The following is a 22,492-nucleotide window of genomic DNA, read 5'->3' as shown; positions in this document are numbered from 1 at the left end:
TGTCCTCCCTCGAAAAGTAAATCGTGTCACTGGCCGCATACCGTCACTTTCTTTTAACATGAAAAAGGACATATAGAAAAAATCATACGCACGCAAAATAGATTACCAATTACCAGCATCGCCACAATGGATGACTATGAAAATAATTTTCCTCTATTAGCACCAATTTTAGACCATATAAATAAATATACATTTTTGTCATAGCCTAATGGACCTGATGTGGGGAGACCAGCCACTCCCTGACTCGTCATTCAGCGCCAGCTCCGTCGCCAGCAAACTCTTCGAACCGCAGTATGCCAGGCTCAACGGACACCCACTTGACGTCACTGGTAAATAACTTGTTTCTGTGTTTTTTATGCTTTATAACAACGTTGCTCCACACTAGGACTTTCTCCTGTGTCGTGGGTGTGCGTTTACAAATATACAAGACATTCACATACACATACAAAATAAAAAACAATGAAATATGTATAACAAAACAGTGAACATACAAAAAATTACACTGAAATTCAATATTAACACACAACATCACGCCTTTTATTCTCGAAGGGGTAGGCAGAGGTGCGCCAATGTACACCCACTTTTCACCATGTATTATAAGTCCCATGTAATAGGGGGTGAACCTATTGTCATTCAATTTTATTCACTATTACCATCACCATTCAATATGAACAAAAACAAGATATAACATTTAAATGCGCATGCCCATGTCATAAGTATTAAGCATGCGTCTATCTTCAGCCGGCAGCTGGAACCCAGCCACTCAAGATCAGAACCAGTACATCCAAGTGGAACTGCCTCGTCGGGAGCCGATCTTCGGCGTGAAGATGCAGGGCAGCCCACTCTTCGACCAGTACGTTACCAGCTACGAGGTGTTGTATGGAGACAGCAATGATACTCTTGAAGTCATCAAGGGACCTGATGGTAAACCAAAGGTGGGTTCATTCTCTTAAATTTTCAAATTTTGAATCGATTGTTTTTGATTTTTCAAATCTATTACATTCTAAAAAGCTTTTATTATGCAGCCCATGGACATTTGAAGGTACCATGAGGCGTTACAAGTGCATTGCTTGCATTTGGGGGTTGGGAACCCCTAATTAAGAGATGTTGGGGTATCGGGGATAATGGGAAGACTGGGAAGGTGGGGAATTGAGCCATTTCCATTGTAATTTCCTCACTCTACACAACGAAACACATACTGAATATTTTGTCTAATTTTGTTAATTTCAATAATATATCACGGATTCTAAGATGTTGAAAATCTATTACATTCCAAAAAACTTCTAAAACAACACAGATTAAAGTATAATTTCCATCAAAAATCTCTTATTTCTTTAGGTATTCAAAGGACCTTCAGACAACCGCACACCAGAGTCACAATGGCTGGAACCGCCGGTCGAAGCCAAGGTCATCCGCATACACCCCCTCACATGGCACGAAGAGATCTCCATAAGATTCGAACTAGTCGGTTGTAGCGAGGAAACAACCACCGCCTTCGCTTCCACGGGTACTACACCGACTTTCCCGACTTCTCCGACTGTTCCGAGTACGAAGACTACGCCACCGACTGTTCCGACTACGCCGACTACGGCAGTTCCTTCTACAAAGACTACTATAGCTGTTCCTTTGATTATTCCAAGCACTGTGTCACCGCCGCCTCTTTGTGATCCGAACAGGTAAGGCATTTGTTAATACATACCTGCTTTCTATGTTTTTGTTCACTCACAAACAGTTACCCATCAGTAGAAACTAGTAGTAACCTATGGTGACATTGTACATTTTAAAAAATCTCAATAATTGTATCCATATTCATATTTCAGGTTGATGAAAACCAAAACTATTATTTTTTAAGCTGTAGTATTGTTAATAAATGCTTGAAAATTACTTTAAACGTAACCTGTTATCTTAATAATATCGCCCTTGTTATTATTGTAAACAGCTACTTGGACCTGATGTGGGGAGACCAGCCTCTGCCAGAGTCCTCGTTCAGCGCCAGCTCCGTGGCCAGCGGACTGTTCGAGCCACAGTACGCCAAGCTCAACGGACACCCGAAGGATGTCACTGGTAAATTGTTTTTAAATATTCTTAAAGTGAGAAACCATATGTATTATTTTTCGTCTACTATACTAGTTGGTGAGATGGTATAAATTGTTGTAGTTGTATCTCTATCTCACTCTTTCTCTCTCTCTCTCTCTCTCTATCTCTCTCTCTCTTACGTACTCTAACTCTTTCACTCTCTCTCCCTCTCTCACTGCTAAAAATATATGTAATTGCTTAAAATGAAGAAAAAAAGGAAACTTGGCTAAATAAGTAACGCACACTCCATACAATAACAATAACAACAAAGCCGTCCATAATTTAACAAAGACCTAGGTATATTCTGTATTTAAAAGAATACTGACCTAAGTTTTTTGGAACTGCGCCCATTTATTTATATTTAGCGCGACAGTTAAAACTAGGGTGACAATTCACACTGGCAAACACAAGCCTCGGTAGCGCAGTAGGCAGCGCGTAAGTCTCATAATCTTAAGGTCGTGAGTTCGATCCTCACCCGGGGCAAATCTTTTTGTTACATTTTAATGAACCTTTTTCTCGTTACGTATAAAAAAAAACACTAAGGAGAAACTGCTTCATTTACACTTTTCGGAATGAAAATTTAGTGATTTTTAAAATAATAAAACTCGCAAACATGCAATCAATAATTAATTAATTTAATAAAATAATAAAAAAAATATTGATATAATGCCTTGAAGGTTAATATATGACAACGGAAACCGTGTGAGGAGAAAATTAGCACAACAACTTTAAATCATTTCTACTCTTAACGTGTTTAATAGGACAAAAATACTATTTCAATATTACATTTTAGCTGGTAGTTGGAACCCGGCCACCCAGGATCAGAACCAGTACATCCAAGTGGAGTTCCCTCGCCGGGAGCCGGTGTACGGAGTGAAGATGCAGGGCAGCCCACTATTCGACCAGTACGTCACCAGCTACAAGGTCCTGTACAGCGATGATGGAGTCTCCTTCTCCACTGTCAACGGACCTGATGGGAAGCCGAAGGTAATTTATTTAATAAAGGATTATTTTAAGCAAAAAAGAATTATTATTCTGTTGTAAAAGTATAACAGTACGGTGCGATAAATATTGCACATCGAAATTAGTTTAGTACATTCTTAGAAACACAAAAATATTGAAAAACAAAGTTTCTACAAATAAATGATCATGATGAATTCGCCAATTTTTTGACATCACAAGAAATTGTCTCACTTTGAATTGTATTAAGGTTTATTAATGTAATTTAATTAATAATTATTATATTTTCATCAAATTAATCAAATATAAATATAAATCGAATTCGTAAGAATAAACATTCCATCATAACATTTAAGCTTTTTTAAAATTTCCGTTTTATGTTTTCTAACTAATTCGAATGTCCCCAGGTGTTCCGCGGTCCAGTAGAGCACAACACAGTGTCCCAACAGATGATAGAGCCTCCAGTAGAGGCCAAGGTATACCGCATCCAGCCCCTGACATGGCACGAGGAGATCTCCGTCCGGTTCGAGCTCATCGGCTGCAAGCAACCGCACAACTCCATGGAGACCACTCTCACTACTATCATTGTAAGTCTTTTGACTGGATATTTAATGTAATATGTTACTTGTGGTTACCACATAAGACCCTTTTTCCTATGAACAATATAATTGACATACCTTTATGGGAAAAGCGGGCAAACATGCAAATGGATCACTTAATGGTAAGCAATCGGTAGACTCAAAATGTAATATAGCATCAAATTCATTCCCTGACTGTAACTACTGAGCCTGATGTTTCTGATTGATTTCGGGGTCGAGCGGTCGTGTATTGTGGGGTTTTAAATTTTCGAATTCATAATTTGAAATTGAGCTTGATGTATACCTAATTCATCAATTCTTAACTGGTGGTATGTAATTATGTAATTTTCATCCTATTCCAAATTACACTAATATTAAAAATGTGAAAGTTTGTTGGTTTCTATGTCCGACAATGACGCTGACGTTACTGAACGGCTGACTTGAGTGATAGGTTTTTTATATCCCACCGAAACGCAGCTGAAACAGCTGACAGCGGATAATTACTTATAAAAATACAATACCATTTCCCCGCAGCCTCGAGAGCCAGAATGCCTGGAACCCTTAGGTCTTGGCGCTGATCTTCCACTGGAGAGCATCGAAGTGAGCTCCAACAGCGAGGCGCGGCGGTACTTCAAGTTGGATGGAGAGAGGGGATGGAGACCGCTCTACAGCACGCCTGGAGAATGGATCATGGTTAGTAGCCTGATTACACCAGACCTAGGCTTTTTTGTGTTTTTCTGTTATTATTTTCTAGAAAAAGTTAATTATGAAAAAATTGAATCTCAGGACAACTTAAACCTTAACTTTAAATAATCAAGTTAAGATGGTTGGAAACAAAAATCGATTGGTACAATTAGGGCTCATACCCGACCCTGAGCTGCGGACTAGCGGGTTTACCGCGATTCTGGCTCGTAAAGCAGGAGTAGGAACGAGGTGGTTTTTAGTCTGTAAGAGACACTCCCTCTCGCCCCACCCAAGGCGGGAAAAGTGATAGCCCCAAGTGATACCCCCTCAAAAAATACAATAACAACAGTAAATTTTCAAACCCTCTAACCCTTACATCCTTCCACAGTTCAACTTCACATCGCCGAGAAACATAACGGGTATCAAGACTAAGGGTGGTCCAAAGGGATGGGTGTCCACCTACAAGATCATGTACACCTCAGACCTGTCCACCTTCAACCCTGTAGTGGACGACAAGGGAGAGAAGGTGTTCCCAGGAAACTTCGACCGCGATACTGTACAGTTTGAGGAGTTCTACCCACCCATACATGCGCAGTACTTGAAGGTATTGCCTTTGACCTGGAAGGATAATATTGAGATGAGAATCGAACCTATTGGATGCTTTGAGCCTTACCGTAAGTATTCGCTGCTATTTTACCTAAAATTGAACTTACTACTAGATTAAACGTTAGGCTTCAGATCCGATTCTCGGGTAGTTAACGTATTTTTAGCAATTGACAACATTTCAAAACTGATACGACATGGAAACAAAAATACCATTTCTTTATTTTCGTATCCTGAGTTCAAATATATTTATGTCATATTTTTTTTATTTTTTATTTCTGAGAAAAATAATTAAAATCACAAAACATGTGATGATGTCATAGGTACTGCAGAATGCAGTCGTTACCTTTGCCTTAGCAATCATGGTTTCAGATGAAAACATCAAGTGTCAAGTGTCAATGTTTAATGTCACACTATCGAATCGACACGCTGCTTATTGTTATTATTCACAACTGTTGATTGACATTATTTCGTCAATAAAATGGATTTCAATGAAACATATACGCCAATGAAGGATCCAAAATATTGTTTTGTACCAGCCTGCAAAAACAACACTGCCAATACGTATTTCTGCAAAATTGTAGCATTCATTATCGTGCATATATTGCAATAGCATTAAATAGTCAACTTTCGGCAAGTTTCTGCAATCGGCAACTAGGAATCATATAATTATAACAACACAACAAAATCTGAAATCAGTTTGACAAGCTTAGTGTTGCCAACTTTATTTTACCAGCCCACCAAATGAGGCCTCTCAAACCACTAGAATTCCTCAAGATCATCACAGAATCTAAAAAAAGGGATTATGAATAATAAGTTCATGGCCCCCTTTACTCTTTCAATAACTACGCACATTATTTAAAATTTTTGTGCTTAATATAATCTACATATAATATATTTTAAAATATTCTTTATATAAACTGACTTTCTAGACAGACTGCTTCAAAAAGTTTTGATTCTGTTATTGCCTGCGCAGAAGCCAAAAATTGGGTTCTGTAAGTATGATGGGCAATTAAAATACTGAACTCTGGTTTTCATGAGTTTCAAGTTTCAGGCGGTGGTACTTTCTGTTTCATAGATGTTAAGTGAATTTCAAATCGGTACCCCAAATAGCGTTTCATACCTATAAAATCTTTAATATTGTGCGTAAAAATATTTACCTTCTGAGTAGGCAATATTATCTTGCCAACAAGTGTATCAATTAAGTATTTTTAACTAGAAATCATACAGCATTTTACGAGTAGTGTTAGTGGTTAATTTGTAACTTACCACTAACTGAAACAATCTATTCCACTAAAATATCCACTAGCCACTAAAACCAATATTTTCCCGTTGAAACACATATCTAAACCACCAGATCTAGTGGAAATTCCACTAAGTTGGCAACACTGGACAAGCTGTCAGTGACAGTACATTTGACATCTAGTAGGTTTTTTACGGATGATACGGTGAGGCAAAGGTATTATCGCCATTCTACCGTAATTTGGCACTTACGTCTTTTTAGAATACACTGAATTTCAAACTCGAAATTATGAATGAAAAGTACATAACTTCGAAAAAATAAAAAATATGGGTGCCCTAGTTTTCGATTTACTTTTATATAACATAATAATACATGCATGTTAAAAATATGAAATGTTGTCAATTTTCGAGCACGAACTTTGCAATATTTGAATAACCGACCGAGATATCGAATCCTAGATCCTTTATGCACCAGTAATTGTCAATATTAATGCGAAGTCTAAAATGGCCAAGTAATCAACTTAAGAATCGAATCCGACACCAGCTTTTGCGACAAATATGAAATCCCACACAAAATTGCTTATTATTAACAAATGTTACATTCTCTTCTAGCTGTAACAGAGAAGCTTCCAGAAGTAACGACCTCCCGCTACCGAGAGCCGTCCCTCACTGAGCCGACTACTTGCGAGCTCTGTCCGAACGTGCAGAAGTTGGAGGAAGGCAACAGCTGCGACTGCAAGGCCCCTGCCAAGTACTACGATGGAGAGAACTGTGTCACCAGGGACCAGTGCCCTTGTGTCGAGTCGTTTATGTCGTGAGTATTCAACTATTTTTAATGGGGTTGCTTTTGGGGGCGACAACTTAACCGTTGTAGGAGCGGGAATGGGCTGGTGTTTAGTCAGTATAAGTAGTATGACAATATCTGTCACCTCACCCAAGGTGGGAGAAGAGATTGAGATGATTTTACCCCCTCAAAAAAATTGGGGACGGAATGGTTACTTGAAAGTAAGCTATCAGCGCTAGCTAAGGACATCCGCAACACAAAAGTAGTTACAAATTCGTTGTTGGCTTTTTGGGGATAGGGGATTTAGGAACTGGGGGACAGAAGGAAAGAGTTAAAATGAAACGTAACGCCTGAGTAGATTCACGCCATACCGCCGTCATGGTCGAACCGGCCCATTCCTGCCGAAGATTCTAATTTCAAGAACAAGGGTTGAGTGCCAAAGCGCGATGACGTTAAAAATAAACAAAGTTACTTTGGGATTTATAATATTACTTTGTTTGTTCCAGTTACCCAGTGGGGTCCACGTTCCGCGGCGCCAACTGCGACGAGTGCGTGTGTAAGCTGGGCGGGTCCACCAGCTGCACGCCCGGCAAGCAGTGCATCTGTGCTCCGGTGAGTCGCACGTATTTTTATCATAGGTCGTTTGAGAAGGAAATCCTCGAGATGATTAAATGAATAATAAGACCAGTAAGATCAAATAGGTAGATATTTTCTAAAATATTTTATTGAACGTCATAACATAACAATTTTGCATCTTATGATGTGTAAAAAGGTGTGTGTCGCTACGTACGAAGCGAGTACCTTTTTTGTAGTGTTTATGGTTGTATTTTATTGGTATATGAATGATAATTATATTGTTATCAATGGTGAGATAAAAAATACACTAATTTATGGTTGATTACGAATTATATTAAATTCTACAAATTATTGGTTTAAATGGTTAAAACTAGAAGATGATTTGATTTGATTTGATTGGTATGAGTTGACCGCCGAATGCGAACTAACTAACTAACTACACGTAAAATTGACGCATTTATAAAAATGCATACAAGTAAAAATGCTGAGCTGTTCGGCGTTGCTCCGAACATAACACTTTTCTCCTCACCTGTACGAGCTAGCTTAGGATCAACTTTGGGATCAACAACACTAAGGGTTATAATACCCTTAGCAAGTTACCCTTAGAAGTTGATCCCTTCGCATTCAATCTCAGATTTCGTTATTCGATGCACGGTGTCTTCCTTTTCCTAATAGCTAAAAAAGTGATACCCCTTTTCATTGACCAACACTTAACACCTACACATCCCCCTCCCCCAGGATCTAGTACCAAAACTCTCACCATCTACGTGCGAGTGCACTTGCGAGCCATGTCCATCAGGCACGAAGATCTGTCCGACGAGCAAGCTCTGTCTCCCACTGGACAAGTGGTGCGATGGTCTCCAGGACTGCCCTGATGATGAGAAGGATTGTGCCACCACCCCCACTACTCCAATGACCACGGTGGTAGAGAAGGAGGTGGTCACCACCCAGTCTCCCCCCACTGTTGCTGGTGCCGTTACTACTGCTAAACGTGAGTATTACAATTTATAGTACTTAGTGTAAATATTGCCTGGAGTTGTCATGCTTACTCACAGGTCTTCTTGGCGGTGGTAAGGAAATTTATATCGTTTTGACTTTGTAGATTTTATTCGATTTAGAGCGGTGAATGGTGAAATTTTCTTAAACTTCGTGGCGATAAATTATTAATCTAGATAAACTAAATTATTCTATTTTCAAATAATAAATCAACATTGTATCTAAACTTGACTATGACTTGACTTTGACGACACTGTGTTTGACATGAATATAAATAAATATGTGAATAAAGGAAGTTTAAGTAGGTGTATCAATTTTGTTATAAAAAAAATGTTAGGATGATCTCGATTTAAAAGTATATACGCACAAGCTTCTGCCCGCGGCTTCGCCTTTCCTTCCTTTTCCTTCCGTTTCCTTTATAAAAAGTCAACTAATACTTTGTCTATACCTATACCAAATTTCATCAAAATCCGTTCAGAAGTTTTAGCGTGATTGACGGACAAACATCCAAACAAATAAAATTTCACATTTATAATAAGTATTAGCGTGATATGGACATACGACATCGAAAAAATAACAGCATTAAAAACAAAATATCGAATTGTATCGATAAGTATGAATTGGCATTGTATATGGTTTTAGGACTCAGAGCCAAGTGGCGGCCACCAGGAATATTAAAATTTGCAAGGAAGACAGGATCCCGCCCAAAACCAAAAAAGAAATCATCCTATAAATCTCACCACAAATTAAATAATAAAACACGTGGTAAGAATTTATTTTTACCATGAACCGTGCGAAAAGAGACCTTATACCCTAGCTAACTGAATATAAAATCCTTTAACTTTGTCTGGTTAGGTAGACACTAAGCGATTGAGTCAGTTACCTATACTTGTTGACCATGTTTTAAGACCTTGATAAGACTTTATACTTGGCAGTATAGTCGACAAAAATGTATTGTGGACTCGGTTGCCATTCAAGAAAAAAAAAAAGACTTTATACGACTTTTTCACTAAGAAGACGACTAAGGCTTACTTCCTCTAACCAATCAGACATACATATCTACTAAACCATGTAACCCCCTTCTTCCAGCTCTCGAATGTCCGAAGGTGGAATGTCCTCCAGGGTACACCGTGGTGTACACGTCCACGGAGCCAAGCACCCCTCGCTCCACGTACGGCTCGGCCACTGAACTCCCTCCGCCAAGGCCCAGGTACTCCTACCAGAGGTACCAGAGAGGTTACTCCAAGGGAGGATACTCTAAAGGAGGGTATTCTAAGGGAGGGTATTCGAAGGGTGGATATTCTAAAGGCGGATACTCCAAAGGCGGTAAGAATTTGTTTTTAACTACTTTAGATGAAGTGTTGTTCTTTTCATTGTCTTATTGGACTGATGATCTTGCATTTCGATTCTAAACACCTCAAGTAAATGAAGAAATAATAATTGATGATCGACGGCAGATGATTATCGCTCCAAATAAAATATGGACCTTCCGCTGAATTTAATTAAAACACGAACTCAAAAATTCTGGGAGGTTGGGTAAAACCCAGTAGACATTATTAACCCATAACATTAAATCATAGAAGATACTTACTTACTTCACCACTTTTTTATAGGCCTGCCAGCACCTCGTCCGAACCAAGCGTTCTCCCTGGACAAGCCAGATGTAAGCTCCTCCACCAAGACCCCGGCCACCAAGAAAGAATGTGCGCAGTTCAAGTGCATCCCTAAACTCCCCCCCTTCAAACCTGGTGGAGGTGTCACCCCTCCCCCCGTGTGCTCTGTCGTCACCTGTCCTCCGGGATACTCTCTCAAACTGGAAAAATCTGCTTCTGGATCCAACAAGTGTCCTCAGTAAGTATAGTCAAGTAAAATTGAAATAGTATAGAAATGTGATTTCTTGGGTCCATACAGAATTTTCAAGTTATTTATTAGGTTACCTTGGCTTGGTACGTTAATGACACTAATAGCTCGTTCCAAAATATATATTCCTAAGGAGTAGAACGAGCAAAAAGGACAACGGATATGTTTCAATCTTCGATTTAGACAGTAAGCACCTGTCTACACCATTTTCGACTTTAATGAAAATGATTTAAAGTTCAAAATCTGTAACAAACTTTGATATAGATAAAGCACCTGTCTACACCATTTTCAACTTTAATGAATATGATTTAAAGTTCAAAATCTTTAAAACTTACTTAATATAATGTTTCACTTCGTTTAGATACGAGTGCGTGCCCCCACCGGAACGGCCCGTGTACTGTAACGTGACGGGCCGCACTTTCAACACGTTCGACGGCGTGGAGTACAAGTACGACGCCTGCTTCCACATCCTCGCTCGGGAGAATAGGTTCGATGCCTGGACTATACTCAGTAAGTACTTACACTTAGCGCCTGTTACACCACCTTCATATAAGTGCCCGATAAACTTATGTGATAGATAGTGCATACAAATTACGTTCTTAATTCAAAGTTATCTGATACATAGCAGCTATCCAGACATTGTGGAACAAATCCTTAAAATCGTTATTTTATAAAAGTAAAATATGGAGTCATTGTTATAAATAAATCCAATATGATAGCGGGTGGAAAATGCATATTGAATATCAAACCGTTTGTAAGCGTCCATATGTCCGCGTCGTACGCATTGCACGCATCGCACGCACGCACGCATTCCGTGTGACGTCATCAACAATACCTACATGCGATGTGTACTGATGACGTCATACGGAATGCGTGCAGTGCGTGCGATGCTTACGTCATTACGTTACGGGCCTGTGGACGCGTACCTCAAATCGTTTGCGTGATCAACGCAATTACTTAATACCTAATTTAATCTCACAGTCCGCAAGAAATGTCGCCTGGACGGATGTCAGAACGAGCTCCTAATCCTGCAAGATGACCAGCTGATCCTGGTGAAGCCCAACATGATGATAGAGTACGACAACTACGAGTACACGGTGGAGCAGACCAGCAAGATCTGCTTCCAGAAGAACAGCTTCAACGTCGACCGGCTCGGCAACGGCATCGCCATCAAGTCCAGGAAGTACAACTTCACCGTGCTTTATACTTCCGAAGGAGATATTAAGATTGGGGTGAGTTCTTAGAGTCGTAATTAAAGACAAAAGAAACAGATATGTCGGGAAATGCTCTGTTCGTGTTCATTAACTACAGTTTAATAAATGGAACATAGTTAAAGACCAATTTCATTTATTTATCTAGAACAATTTCTTGTAATAACTGTCGTCCGACATAAAAACACGCTCTAACTAAAAATCATGGTTCAGTCTATAGTACTCTATACTCTAATCTAGCGTACGCGTAATGTACCGCTGCTCATGATGAAGAATCTGTCTGTGACTCGAAACTAATAGAGCTTTTCTCCATAAATGTTCGTGATTAAACCATGATTTTTTTAGTTAATCTAAACCAAATGTTCAAAACTGGCATACAGTTACTAGTAATCGGATCCCATTTAATTAGTAATCTTCACACAAAACTTACGCTAAGAAGAGCCAAAAAATCTTTATTAGCCTGTCCCAAGGAAAAATCAAAGAAAATAAATGAACTATAATATCTAAATGTCTTTATAATCAGGTGTTCAAAAGCTACATGGGCGCAGTGGACGGTCTGTGCGGAGCGTTCGACGGGTCCCCGAACAACGACAGACGGTTGCCCGACGGTAGACTGGCCACCAGCATCGATGAGTTTGGCCGCGCCTGGGCCAAGCCGGGTCTACCTGCCGACGCCTGCCAGACCAAGATCATCTCTGATGAGAAGCAGAGGAGGGCTTGGGCTCTTTGTGATGTGATTACGTGAGTGTAATCTCTGTAATTATGGTTATTGTGGAATGTATGGTAATGTACTATTTTTCATTTAAAACAATATGGGAATAATTTTAGAAAAAAGACAAAGCTCATGGCAATTTTTTCTTGTGTGTGTTTCATAGACAATTTAATAAAAACAAAAAAATCATACTGGCCGAATTGAGAACCTCCTCCTTTTTGAGAATTCGGAAAACAAGAAAAGTGGTGTATATTGTACAGTACCATTACGTGCAGTAATGTGCACCTCTGCCTACCCTTTCGGGCATACTTTTATCTCCATGACGATAGGACGACGACGATATTGAAAAATCCATAGTTCTAAAATCTAACCTTAAATAGCAGTTAGTGTGGAATTAGATCATATTCGAATTGCTTTCCTAATTTATCTTTAGCCAATTATTTTCATCAGTTGAAACTGAATTATTGGTTAGTATGGTGTATTATCGCCAACAAACTGTCTTGCAGTATGGCGATATTTTGATAATGTATAAAACTGTATGTACCTTTTGATAAATAAATAAATAAAACTACCATTGATACCAACTATTAAAACACCCCCTTTTTGGTCCACCAGCAAAGAACCACTGTCGCAATGCGGCCACGTACTAAACCTGCACAAATGGCGCAACATATGCCTGGAGAAGATCTGCTCGTGTACCGAGCTGGTGGTGAACGGCACGCACCGCACCGAGGAGGAGTGTCGCTGTCTACTGCTCGACCAGCTCGTGGCCGAGTGCCTCGCGGCTGACAAGAACGTTGATCTAGCCAACTGGAGGATGCTCATGGATTGTCGTGAGTATCTATGTACCTATAATTAGGAAGTTTTGTTTCATGAAGAGAGCGCAAGCTTGTAAGAGTACTTTAATGTCGATAAATTTGGAATATAAGTGATTATAATTTTAAATTTATCTCTTGTTTGTATAATATTACTGCTTAAAAGTAATATGTGCAGTGACCAACGTCATATATCTGTACCAAGATAAATGTTCGTATTCTAAAAAAAATGAACAAACAAAATATTGATGCTAATTGCACGGATTAGATAAATACACAGACCAGCCATTTATTATTATTTTACTAGTGCACTGTCTAAATTCCTGAGCGAGAGAAAACATTGGATGATTTTCACGCCTCAAAAAAAAAAACTGTTTAAATTCCTAAAATATACAGTGTTTCATTAATGATCCTTTATTTAACTCGTTCCCCTCCCCAGCGGCGGAGTGTCCCCCTCCCCTGGTGCACTACGACTGCTACCGCAAGCAGTGCGAGCCGACGTGCTCGGGCTTCGGTCTGGCGCGCTCGTGTCCCGCAGTGGAGGGCCAGTGCTTCCCCGGCTGCTACTGTCCTGAAGGAAAGCTCAGGGTCGGAGACCAGTGCATCCTGCCTACTGACTGTCTTGACTGTAAGTATGCCATAATAGAATTAAACTATGCAACTGGCTGCCGTACAATATATCGTGGGTTCGATTTCTGCACGGAACAATTCTTTGTGTCACCCACAATTTCTTGTTTCGGGCCCAAACCCGGATCCCTGATCCCCGATGTGTCATGTGTATATGAACTTGTATGTTTGTAAATGCACCAGGACTCAGGCACCTGCACTCAGGAGAAAATCTTACGGTAAACGTTGCACCTCACTATGATTTTCTTAAAAAAAAAAACAGTACTATTTCTTACTATAACAACCGTCCTATCCCAGGTGCCTGTAACGGAGTAGGAACTCCAGCAAAATACGTGACCTTTGAAGGAGACGACCTTCCATTCCTGGGCAACTGCACGTACCTCGCGTCCAGGGACAGGAACGAGACTGGAGAGCACAAGTACGAGGTCTACTCCACCAATGGACCCTGTGAGGACAACAGCGATGTAGTCTGCACCAAGGCCGTCCACCTCGTGTATGAGAAGAAGGTCATTCATGTCACCAAGAATGATGATACGAAGAAGGTGAGTTTAGTTTTCAGATACTGACTTTTTTTTAAGGTAAGCGTCCACAGGCCCGCATCGTACGCATCGGACGCATCCCACGCAACGGATTTTAGTTTGTCTTGTATAGAAACTCATACAACTGCGTCCACTGATCCGCATCGTACGGACCGCATCATCGGCCATGTCTATATGCGATGCGTACCGATTACGTCATAAGGATTGTCGAATTAATTTTGTACCTAGGAAAGTACCTAATAACAAGACAAGTCATTCTAACGTAATTCGTTATAAAATAGGTTTATATTAATAAATTACTTGATATTATAATTACAAAATAAAACATTTCGCAGTTGCTTACCACGATCGGCGACGAGGCAATATTCAAGTACCCCGTGAAGAAGGACTGGGTGGCCATCAGCCAGGACAACGGACAGGACGTCACCATTCTACTGCCTGATATACACGTCGAGGTAATATTCTTTCACCCTCACTCCCATTTCTCCCCCTTTCCCCTCTACCCCATCTCTTTTTTTGAGGGGGTATAATCATCCTATGACTTCTCCCGCTTTCCGCTCTCTCCTCACCGTTTTTTGTGGGGGTATAATCATCCTATGATTTCTCCCATCTTCCCCTCTACCCCCTCTCTTTTTTGAGGTGGTATAATAATCCTATGACTTCTCTCACTTCGGGCGAAACGAGATGGAATTTCACATTCTCAGTGACAAAAAACCACCGAAACCACCTTGGCTCTACTCCTGCTTAAAGCCGAAGCCCCGATAACCCGTAAAGTTGTCCGCAGCTTCAACTTACGAGTGTTACATTATTTTATTATATCTCCACAGCTAACAGTCCTGCAACCTAAGATGGAGTTCAGAGTGCGTGTCCCGTCGTTCCTGTACGCTAACCGGACCGAGGGACTCTGCGGCGTCTGCGCAGGGTACCAGGACGTACTCGTCACTAGCAACGGCACGGAGACTGAAGATTTCGATGAGGTTTGTTGCTTTAGTTTTTTTTTTGAACTTGAATATTTGTTCTCACTGTGGGAGTCTTCTAGACAATATCTTCTAATTTCTGTGTTTTCTTTTTACCATCAGTATTTATGTATTTAGTTTGATTCTTTATTGATACTTAGATTAGCTATCGGAATACTACTTTGTTTTTGCAAGCAACAGACTCATTATCCACAGCGTATGGGACTTCCAAGGAAAAGAGGAAAAAAGTTATAGACGATATCTTTCCGCTTTGTAATAATCAAGTATTTCCCCCCTCTTCGGGGTATGACGTGACGTCACATGCAATAGATACCTAAAACTGAACTAAATTTAATCTCCCCCAGTACGGCAAGAGTTGGCAAGCATCACCATCCACACTGAAGACCCTGGACATATCGGACCAAGGCCAGTGCGACCAGCCTCCCCCTCCTCCCGAGTGTAAGCTCCCCCCTCCGGAGTTCAACCCCTGCTACAACCTGTACAATGCTGACCGGTTTGGAGCTGTAAGTATATGGTTAAACCTGACTTTGTTTACATAATGTAACACTGTTTTATTAGATCGATCTATAGCGAACTATGTAATAAAGTCTAATTACCTGAATTACATACGCTTCTAAATATTGTATCTGCAAGAAACTTGGTAATTACACGTAGATTAGATGACCATATAATATTATAGCACTATTGGGCTGATTTGATGCTAGAATTAGGATGTCGCTGAACTGGGCTTTTTACTTGTGAACATATTCAGATTGGGCTCATTGAATATATTAATTTCACAAAGGACAAAGATATGTGATGAAATGTTTTGTGTTTGATTTTTTTCTGCGAATTCTTAAGCGTATCTACGCGGTATTTTTCATAAAAACAACTCTTTTCGTTATCAAAGTAATAATAATATTGAGTTGATATATGAACAAATACCATTTTTGCCCCCAGTGCCATGCGCTGGTAGAGCCCCAACCATACGTGGAGGCATGCGAGGCGGACCTGTGTGCCAACGCCACGGACTTCTGCGCGTCGGCCGAGCGGTACGTCGCCGACTGCAGCCGTCTCGGGGTCTGTCTGCCGCACTGGAGGACTGACCTCTGTGTCTACCCTTGGTGAGTTATCGACAAAAAAAGAAAATATGTGTTATGTATGATACTGGAGCAATTATGGTATAGGACACAATCAGCGTCATCCAACTCTTTGTGAGTAACATTAGAGTAGTAACAAATGCGTCGACGGTCTTTGGGAAGAAAATTGGTACATAAAAAACTTGCCACCATCAACAGTTGAACATAGTGTACAAATACTAAGATCTTGGTCAATGATGTGATTTCTAAAGAAGGTTTAGACGCATATGTTATTATATCGAGTGGATCTGTGGATGGAAAGCTTAGTATACTTACCTAGTAAATTTCCAAATAATATGTAAAAATCCTACTTCAATCCACTTATATTTCCCAGCGAGGAGCCACTAGTGTACCGCGCGTGTGTCAAATGCGAGATGACGTGTGAGAACAGCGACGAGCTGACCAAGAACCCTGACAAATGCGACAAAGCCGCCGTTGAAGGGTGCTTCTGTCCTGAAGGAAAGGTAACGATACATAAACAACAACATTTGACTGCACGGTTGGTGCGGTGGCTGGGCAACTGGTTGCCGCGCAACGGGTAGCGGGTTCGATTCCCGCACGGAGCAACTCTTTGTGTGATCCACAAATTGTTGCTTCGGGTCTGGGTGTCATGTGCCATGTGAACTTGTATGTTTGTAAACGCACCCACGACACAGGAGAAAATCCTAATGTGGGGTAACGTTTTTATAAAGAAATAAAAAAAAATCAAATGAAATGAAAACTACAATTTAATACAACTTTTCATACTATTATCATATTTTAATACTTTACTAAGTATAGTATATCGATCTACAAAAACTATATGTGCATAGGTACGAGTGAACAACACGTGCATCGAACCTACGAAGTGCTTCCCCTGCGACTCCAAGAAGGAACACTACGCTGGCGACGAATGGCAGGTGAGATCCACGTACATACACATGGCTTTTGAATCACATTTAAAAAGCATAAAAAACACACAATTATCTGGTCATATATACTTTCTGATCTTTGTATGGGGATTACGTGTGCACTTACAATATTGCATTGTAAGTGTATTAATTATAATCCTCATCTTGCGGAGAGACATAAAAAAAATATTTCAAATATCATCTTATTTTGTTACAGTAAAAAAAATACTTTATTATAGGAGCCTATTGTCCATTGCCGACTCGACATTGCTTTCTTGAAACAATATGTGTAATATGAATAATAAAACGTTTAACCCCTTCCTCCTCCCCTCCCCCCTCCAGGAGGACGCGTGCACGTCGTGTTCGTGCAGCAAGTTGGCGGGGTCGGACACGGCGCACGTGGCCTGCACCACCCACACGTGCTCCGCGCCGCTCTGCGCCGATACTGAGGACCTCATCATCACGCCCGCTAAACCGGGAGTCTGCTGCGATGACTACCTCTGTAGTAAGTCATCACGCCTTTTACTGCCTATTACCTACATTTTAACTATGTATATACACGGTGTAATAAAAGGGGGTATACATATCAAGTGCACAGTTTCTAGATAACATAACAAAAAAAGATACGGAAAGGATTTTTTAAACTCATGGAACGAAGTTATGAAGTGACCCCTGTAGTGTTGTGACATGTTTGTATTATTTATAAAATCCATGCGACCCCAAGTATTTGGTACCAATTTTTTTAAAACGTATTTTGAACTGAAACTTTATGTAGAGGTTCTATTCAACCTGTATTAATCTGGGCTTCTTGATGTATATGGGTATTTTGTTACACGCTGTATATACATACCTAAGACCCATTATAGGATACGTGTTTTTGACCAAAGATGTTCGTCACTATAATAGTTATTTACCTCAATCTAAATTAAACTATCAAATTCCTCGCGTATAGAATACAAGACTTTAAACGGACTTAAATCATCAGTGGCGCCACCTAATGACCGCAAAAACGACAAAAACCTATCTTTGACTTTACTAATTTCATTTTGCACTTTCAGTTCCGAAACCAAAGAAGAATTGCACAGAAGCTAAGAAGATGGACTGCGGTTATGGTCAAGTGCTGAAGCAGAAGACTACCGCTGATGGATGCACCGAGTTCGCTTGTGGTAAGCAGTTTATGTACTTCTACAGTTCCTGGTTTTAAAATCTCATCAGGTATTTTCCAAGGTATAAACGGATAAACTCACAAAGAATATAAAATTAGTTCCTTTACCTCTAAAGCGGGAGATAAATTAATATGACTGACTGAACTGGAGCTCCGATCTAAAGCACTAGAAGAAAAGGGATAGCTTTTAGTCAGCAAGAGTCTGACACTCCCTTTTGCCTCACCCAAGGCGAAAGAAGTCATTGAATGATATTCCCCTCTTAAAAAATAGAAAAAAAAAGAGTAAGCTAGTTTATTTGTCGAAATGACCTAATATAATAATTTGACTTTTTTAAATAATAATTTGTATTTACGAAACGATATCTTACCACACTTCTTTCCAGAATGCATGCCTGCCAGTCAATGTGCGTCCCTAAACGACAAGGACGTGGAAGTGTTCGAGCCGGGCATGGAGCGCGTCGTGGACAACAGTGGCTGCTGCCCACGCGTGGACTATATCTGCAAGGTGGACTCCTGCCCACTCTCCCCCGCCTGCCCACAGTTCCACGACCTCAAGGTCTATAATACTTCTGGAAAATGCTGCCCGGAGTATAAGTGCGGTAAGTTTACATGGTGGATTATTATTACTTTTTATTAAAATAAACTAAATTTTGTCATTGTTTTTTATTAGTAAAGATTTATATGATTTCAAAGTATGGCCCTAATTAGGATAACTGTTTTTAACTTTAAAACTTATGTTACTAATATTAAAAATGTTGTCAAGTTTGTGAATTTGTGTGTTTGTAGGTATGTATGTATGTTATTCAATTACGTCAAAACAGCTGAAGGGATCGGGATGTAACTTGGAATAGAGTTATTATGGTCAGGAATAACACATTTATCGAAATTCTGTTTTAAAATAATATTGGTTGTTACAGAGCTGCCCAAGGACAAGTGTATTGTAAAACTGGAATGGGAAGCTGCGTCGAAGGGTGGAGAGAAACCGCGCACCACACCACAGACTATCTTCAAAGATGTAAGTCTAATATTAATCCTTGATTAAAATATGCCTTAGTAAATGTAAATCGGTCTTTGGCTATCCAAACCAATACATGACTAGAGAAACATCTAGGTAGGCGAAATTAGAAAGTGTAAACTATATCATTGCTCAGAAAAAAACTGAAAGTCAATAAATAAGATATTTATTGACTTTCAGTTTTTTTTTTATAAAACCAACATTATTTTTATTATACATAAAAAATATCTTCGCAGGTGGACGCAGTATGGCTAGACGGACCATGTCGGTCGTGTAAATGCGAATCATCCCCCCTGGGTACATCTGCCCGGTGCCGCGTCACGGAGTGCGGCGTCATAGTAAGCACGGACCAGTTCGTGCTCGAACCACGACCTGTGCCCTTCCAGTGCTGTCCTGAACCTGTGCACGTCGCGTGTAGAGATGGAGATAATATCTACAAGGTAATATTATCTAAGGAGTATATGGTGAAGGTCTATATAAGGGAGTTTTGGCCTAGTAATTGGCAAAACACTTTTATAAACTGCAAGAAATGGTGAACTAAAAATCTTGGTTTACTTACGTAAATTAAAGGAGAAACACTCTACTAGTCGCTGCTCATGATGAAGAGTCCGTCGGTGACTTGAAACTATTAGAGCTTTTCTTCATTAATGTACGTGAGTAAACCGTGATTTTTAGTTAAATTAGTATGTCTCACGACATTTATTATAAAAATATAAAGAAATAGTGATATCTCTCTTGTTTCTCGCGAAAGCTTACTTTGGGTCGTTTAGCCAACAGAGTAAGTAGTAAAGAAAAAAGAGGTCTTTTGCTTTGCCATGCTTGGAGGATCCCAAGTGAGATCATCAACAGTTTAGAAGGTGCTAATTTTTCTTCAATGTTTATCCAGGTTGGCGAGAACTGGACGTCTCCCACGAACCCGTGCGAGAGCTACAAGTGCGAGCAGACGGAGACGGGAGGCAAGCTGGAGAAGGTCACCACTGTACAACAGTGCCACACTGAATGTCAACCTGTAAGTCATGTACTAACTAAGATACTGCCTTGCTTGATTTTAGTATAGATTTTTAATTAGTATTATTATAGAAATTATTGTTTCTTTTTTTTTAAAGTAATTCAACATCAAAGACTGTGATGTGTCATTAATTTCTGGTTAGATTTATACAACCGCGTAAAAATTTCTGGTATGTATGTCAAAAAAATTACCTAACGGTTTTACCGGGGCTCCAGCTCGAAAAGTAGGAGTAGGACCGTTTCTATTCTTGCTTTTCAAGCTGGTCGTTTTTAGTCAGTAAGAGTCTGACACTCCTTCTCGCCTCGCCCAAGACCGAAAAAGTAACAGGATGATTTTCCGCACTTAAAAAAAAAATGCGAAAAAAATTGAAAGCTATAATGGATATATTATCTAATTCTTTTTACCAGCTGTTAGAAATTTGCTCCTAAACCATGATCATTCTAATCTCTGTCTCTATTCTAGGGTTGGAAGTACTTCCCAGCGAGTCCAGAGAGCAAGGAATGCTGCGGCAAGTGTGAGCCGGTGGCGTGTATCGTGGACGGGAAGGAACGGCCCATCGGGGAGAAGTGGACCTCCAGCGACTTCTGCGCCAACTACACCTGCATCAATGTCAATGGAACGGTGAGGGAATATTCAATATGTGCCTTAATTTTGCTGTAGTAGAGTTGAAATTATACTGACTGAAGTACAAAATATGATTTTTGGCAAAGCAGTGGCTTTAGTAACTGCCTTGCAAACGGATATTTGTATTGGATATTATATTTTGATACGAATCTTACGCTTTCGCTTCATCAACAGGCATCGGTCTTTTCATACATGGTCGTCGGTTAAGGGTACTTTTAATTTGGCCCTTCTTTAATATATCGCCAATCTGGTCGCTATATTATATCTTTAAGTCTCAAATTGTCAGCTATTCTATTGACATGAAAACTGACAAAAACTGTACTGTAATTAGTATTACCACTATCACTATGCATTGAAGAATGACCGTTATTATGTTTCGTATCTAACACCAAGTAATGTAAAACTGTCCATTTCTTTCTAATCTGTGAATCTGATTATTATTCCTACCAGCTCCAAGTGCAATGTTCAAACGAGACATGTCCTGAAGTGTCGGAGGCCACGAGGAAGCAGTTCGTGCTGAGCAATGAGAAGGTGGACGGCAAGTGTTGTCCCGTTGAGGAACCTACTGCCTGTCGCGTCGGGAACCTTATCTACCAGGTACCGTCTCTTTATAGCTGAAGATTTTTTATGGCATAGGCTGGAAAGCGATAAATCGGATCACTTGATGGTACGCAATTAACGTCGCAATTAACATTTGCTACATGAGAGGAGTTACAAATACTTTGCGGTCTTTTTGGGGGTTGTGAAATTGGGGATTGGGGGATGGAGGATGAAAGGGGGAACCTTCAGTAACTTCACTCACATGTCGAAATACAATACTTCGTTTGTTTCACGCTGGTTTTCTGTGAGGCTGATGTATCACTCCGTTTGAGCCGGCCTACTCGTGCCGAAGCATGGCGCAACACTTAAAACCTTTCTGTTTTGAATTAACACCATTTTAAAGCAGATTACAAGTACATAATACATCAAAAACTTGTCTTTAACCTCACGTCCTTACAGGAGGGTCAAACCTGGCCATCGCCGACGGACCCGTGCAAGAACATAACGTGCGGGCGCGACTACAAGGGCCAGTTGTCGCACGTGGAGAGCGTGGCCACGTGCACCGCGCACTGCAACAAGGGCTGGACCTACTCGCCGCCCCCGCCCCACGTCTGCTGCGGACGATGCGTGCAGACCGACTGTGTCGTCGATGATAAGGTGGTCGCTCCAGGTGAGGATATAGTATAGGTCTATGAGGAATATTAATCTAGAAATATCCATGTGATCTTTTCCATCCATACTGTATGTTGTCATGCCTGTCCATGTTCCATGTCTTTTCATGTCCCTGTTCTGTTTCATTAGGTAATTTCTTGGAGCTACGGACAACGTAACAGGTTTTTTTCATGGAATAAGTCGGTAAACGGGCAGACAGATCACATGATGGTAAGCAAT

General features: G+C 40.3%; 1 protein-coding gene and 1 non-coding gene across 2 annotated transcripts in view; both read left to right on the top strand.

The window, feature by feature from the left end:
• LOC118266761 (hemocytin) overlaps positions 1-22,492 on the top strand; it is a 51,248-nt gene that overhangs the window by 25,648 nt on the left and 3,108 nt on the right. The window contains exons 39-72 of the mRNA XM_050703044.1: positions 205-329; positions 742-935; positions 1,339-1,676; positions 1,940-2,064; positions 2,870-3,063; positions 3,444-3,623; positions 4,149-4,307; positions 4,687-4,972; positions 6,756-6,957; positions 7,434-7,539; positions 8,242-8,494; positions 9,589-9,825; positions 10,113-10,350; positions 10,721-10,869; positions 11,341-11,591; positions 12,094-12,311; positions 12,898-13,115; positions 13,537-13,725; positions 14,022-14,266; positions 14,599-14,718; positions 15,091-15,240; positions 15,585-15,743; positions 16,180-16,343; positions 16,693-16,822; positions 17,171-17,257; positions 17,591-17,753; positions 18,307-18,414; positions 18,797-19,012; positions 19,331-19,428; positions 19,665-19,868; positions 20,315-20,437; positions 20,900-21,058; positions 21,512-21,658; positions 22,061-22,271. Of these exons, the coding sequence (XP_050559001.1) occupies positions 205-329; positions 742-935; positions 1,339-1,676; positions 1,940-2,064; positions 2,870-3,063; positions 3,444-3,623; positions 4,149-4,307; positions 4,687-4,972; positions 6,756-6,957; positions 7,434-7,539; positions 8,242-8,494; positions 9,589-9,825; positions 10,113-10,350; positions 10,721-10,869; positions 11,341-11,591; positions 12,094-12,311; positions 12,898-13,115; positions 13,537-13,725; positions 14,022-14,266; positions 14,599-14,718; positions 15,091-15,240; positions 15,585-15,743; positions 16,180-16,343; positions 16,693-16,822; positions 17,171-17,257; positions 17,591-17,753; positions 18,307-18,414; positions 18,797-19,012; positions 19,331-19,428; positions 19,665-19,868; positions 20,315-20,437; positions 20,900-21,058; positions 21,512-21,658; positions 22,061-22,271 (6,146 nt within the window). The remainder of the gene's footprint in view (positions 1-204; positions 330-741; positions 936-1,338; positions 1,677-1,939; positions 2,065-2,869; positions 3,064-3,443; positions 3,624-4,148; positions 4,308-4,686; positions 4,973-6,755; positions 6,958-7,433; positions 7,540-8,241; positions 8,495-9,588; positions 9,826-10,112; positions 10,351-10,720; positions 10,870-11,340; positions 11,592-12,093; positions 12,312-12,897; positions 13,116-13,536; positions 13,726-14,021; positions 14,267-14,598; positions 14,719-15,090; positions 15,241-15,584; positions 15,744-16,179; positions 16,344-16,692; positions 16,823-17,170; positions 17,258-17,590; positions 17,754-18,306; positions 18,415-18,796; positions 19,013-19,330; positions 19,429-19,664; positions 19,869-20,314; positions 20,438-20,899; positions 21,059-21,511; positions 21,659-22,060; positions 22,272-22,492) is intronic.
• Trnam-cau (transfer RNA methionine (anticodon CAU)) lies at positions 2,487-2,559 on the top strand. Its single transcript has one exon. It is a non-coding gene; the product is annotated as a tRNA-Met (tRNA).

Source organism: Spodoptera frugiperda, chromosome 23, assembly GCF_023101765.2.
Source record: "Spodoptera frugiperda isolate SF20-4 chromosome 23, AGI-APGP_CSIRO_Sfru_2.0, whole genome shotgun sequence".
In the NCBI taxonomy this organism is placed as follows: domain Eukaryota; kingdom Metazoa; phylum Arthropoda; class Insecta; order Lepidoptera; family Noctuidae; genus Spodoptera; species Spodoptera frugiperda.
This window is presented reverse-complemented; position numbering and strand designations above follow the sequence as displayed.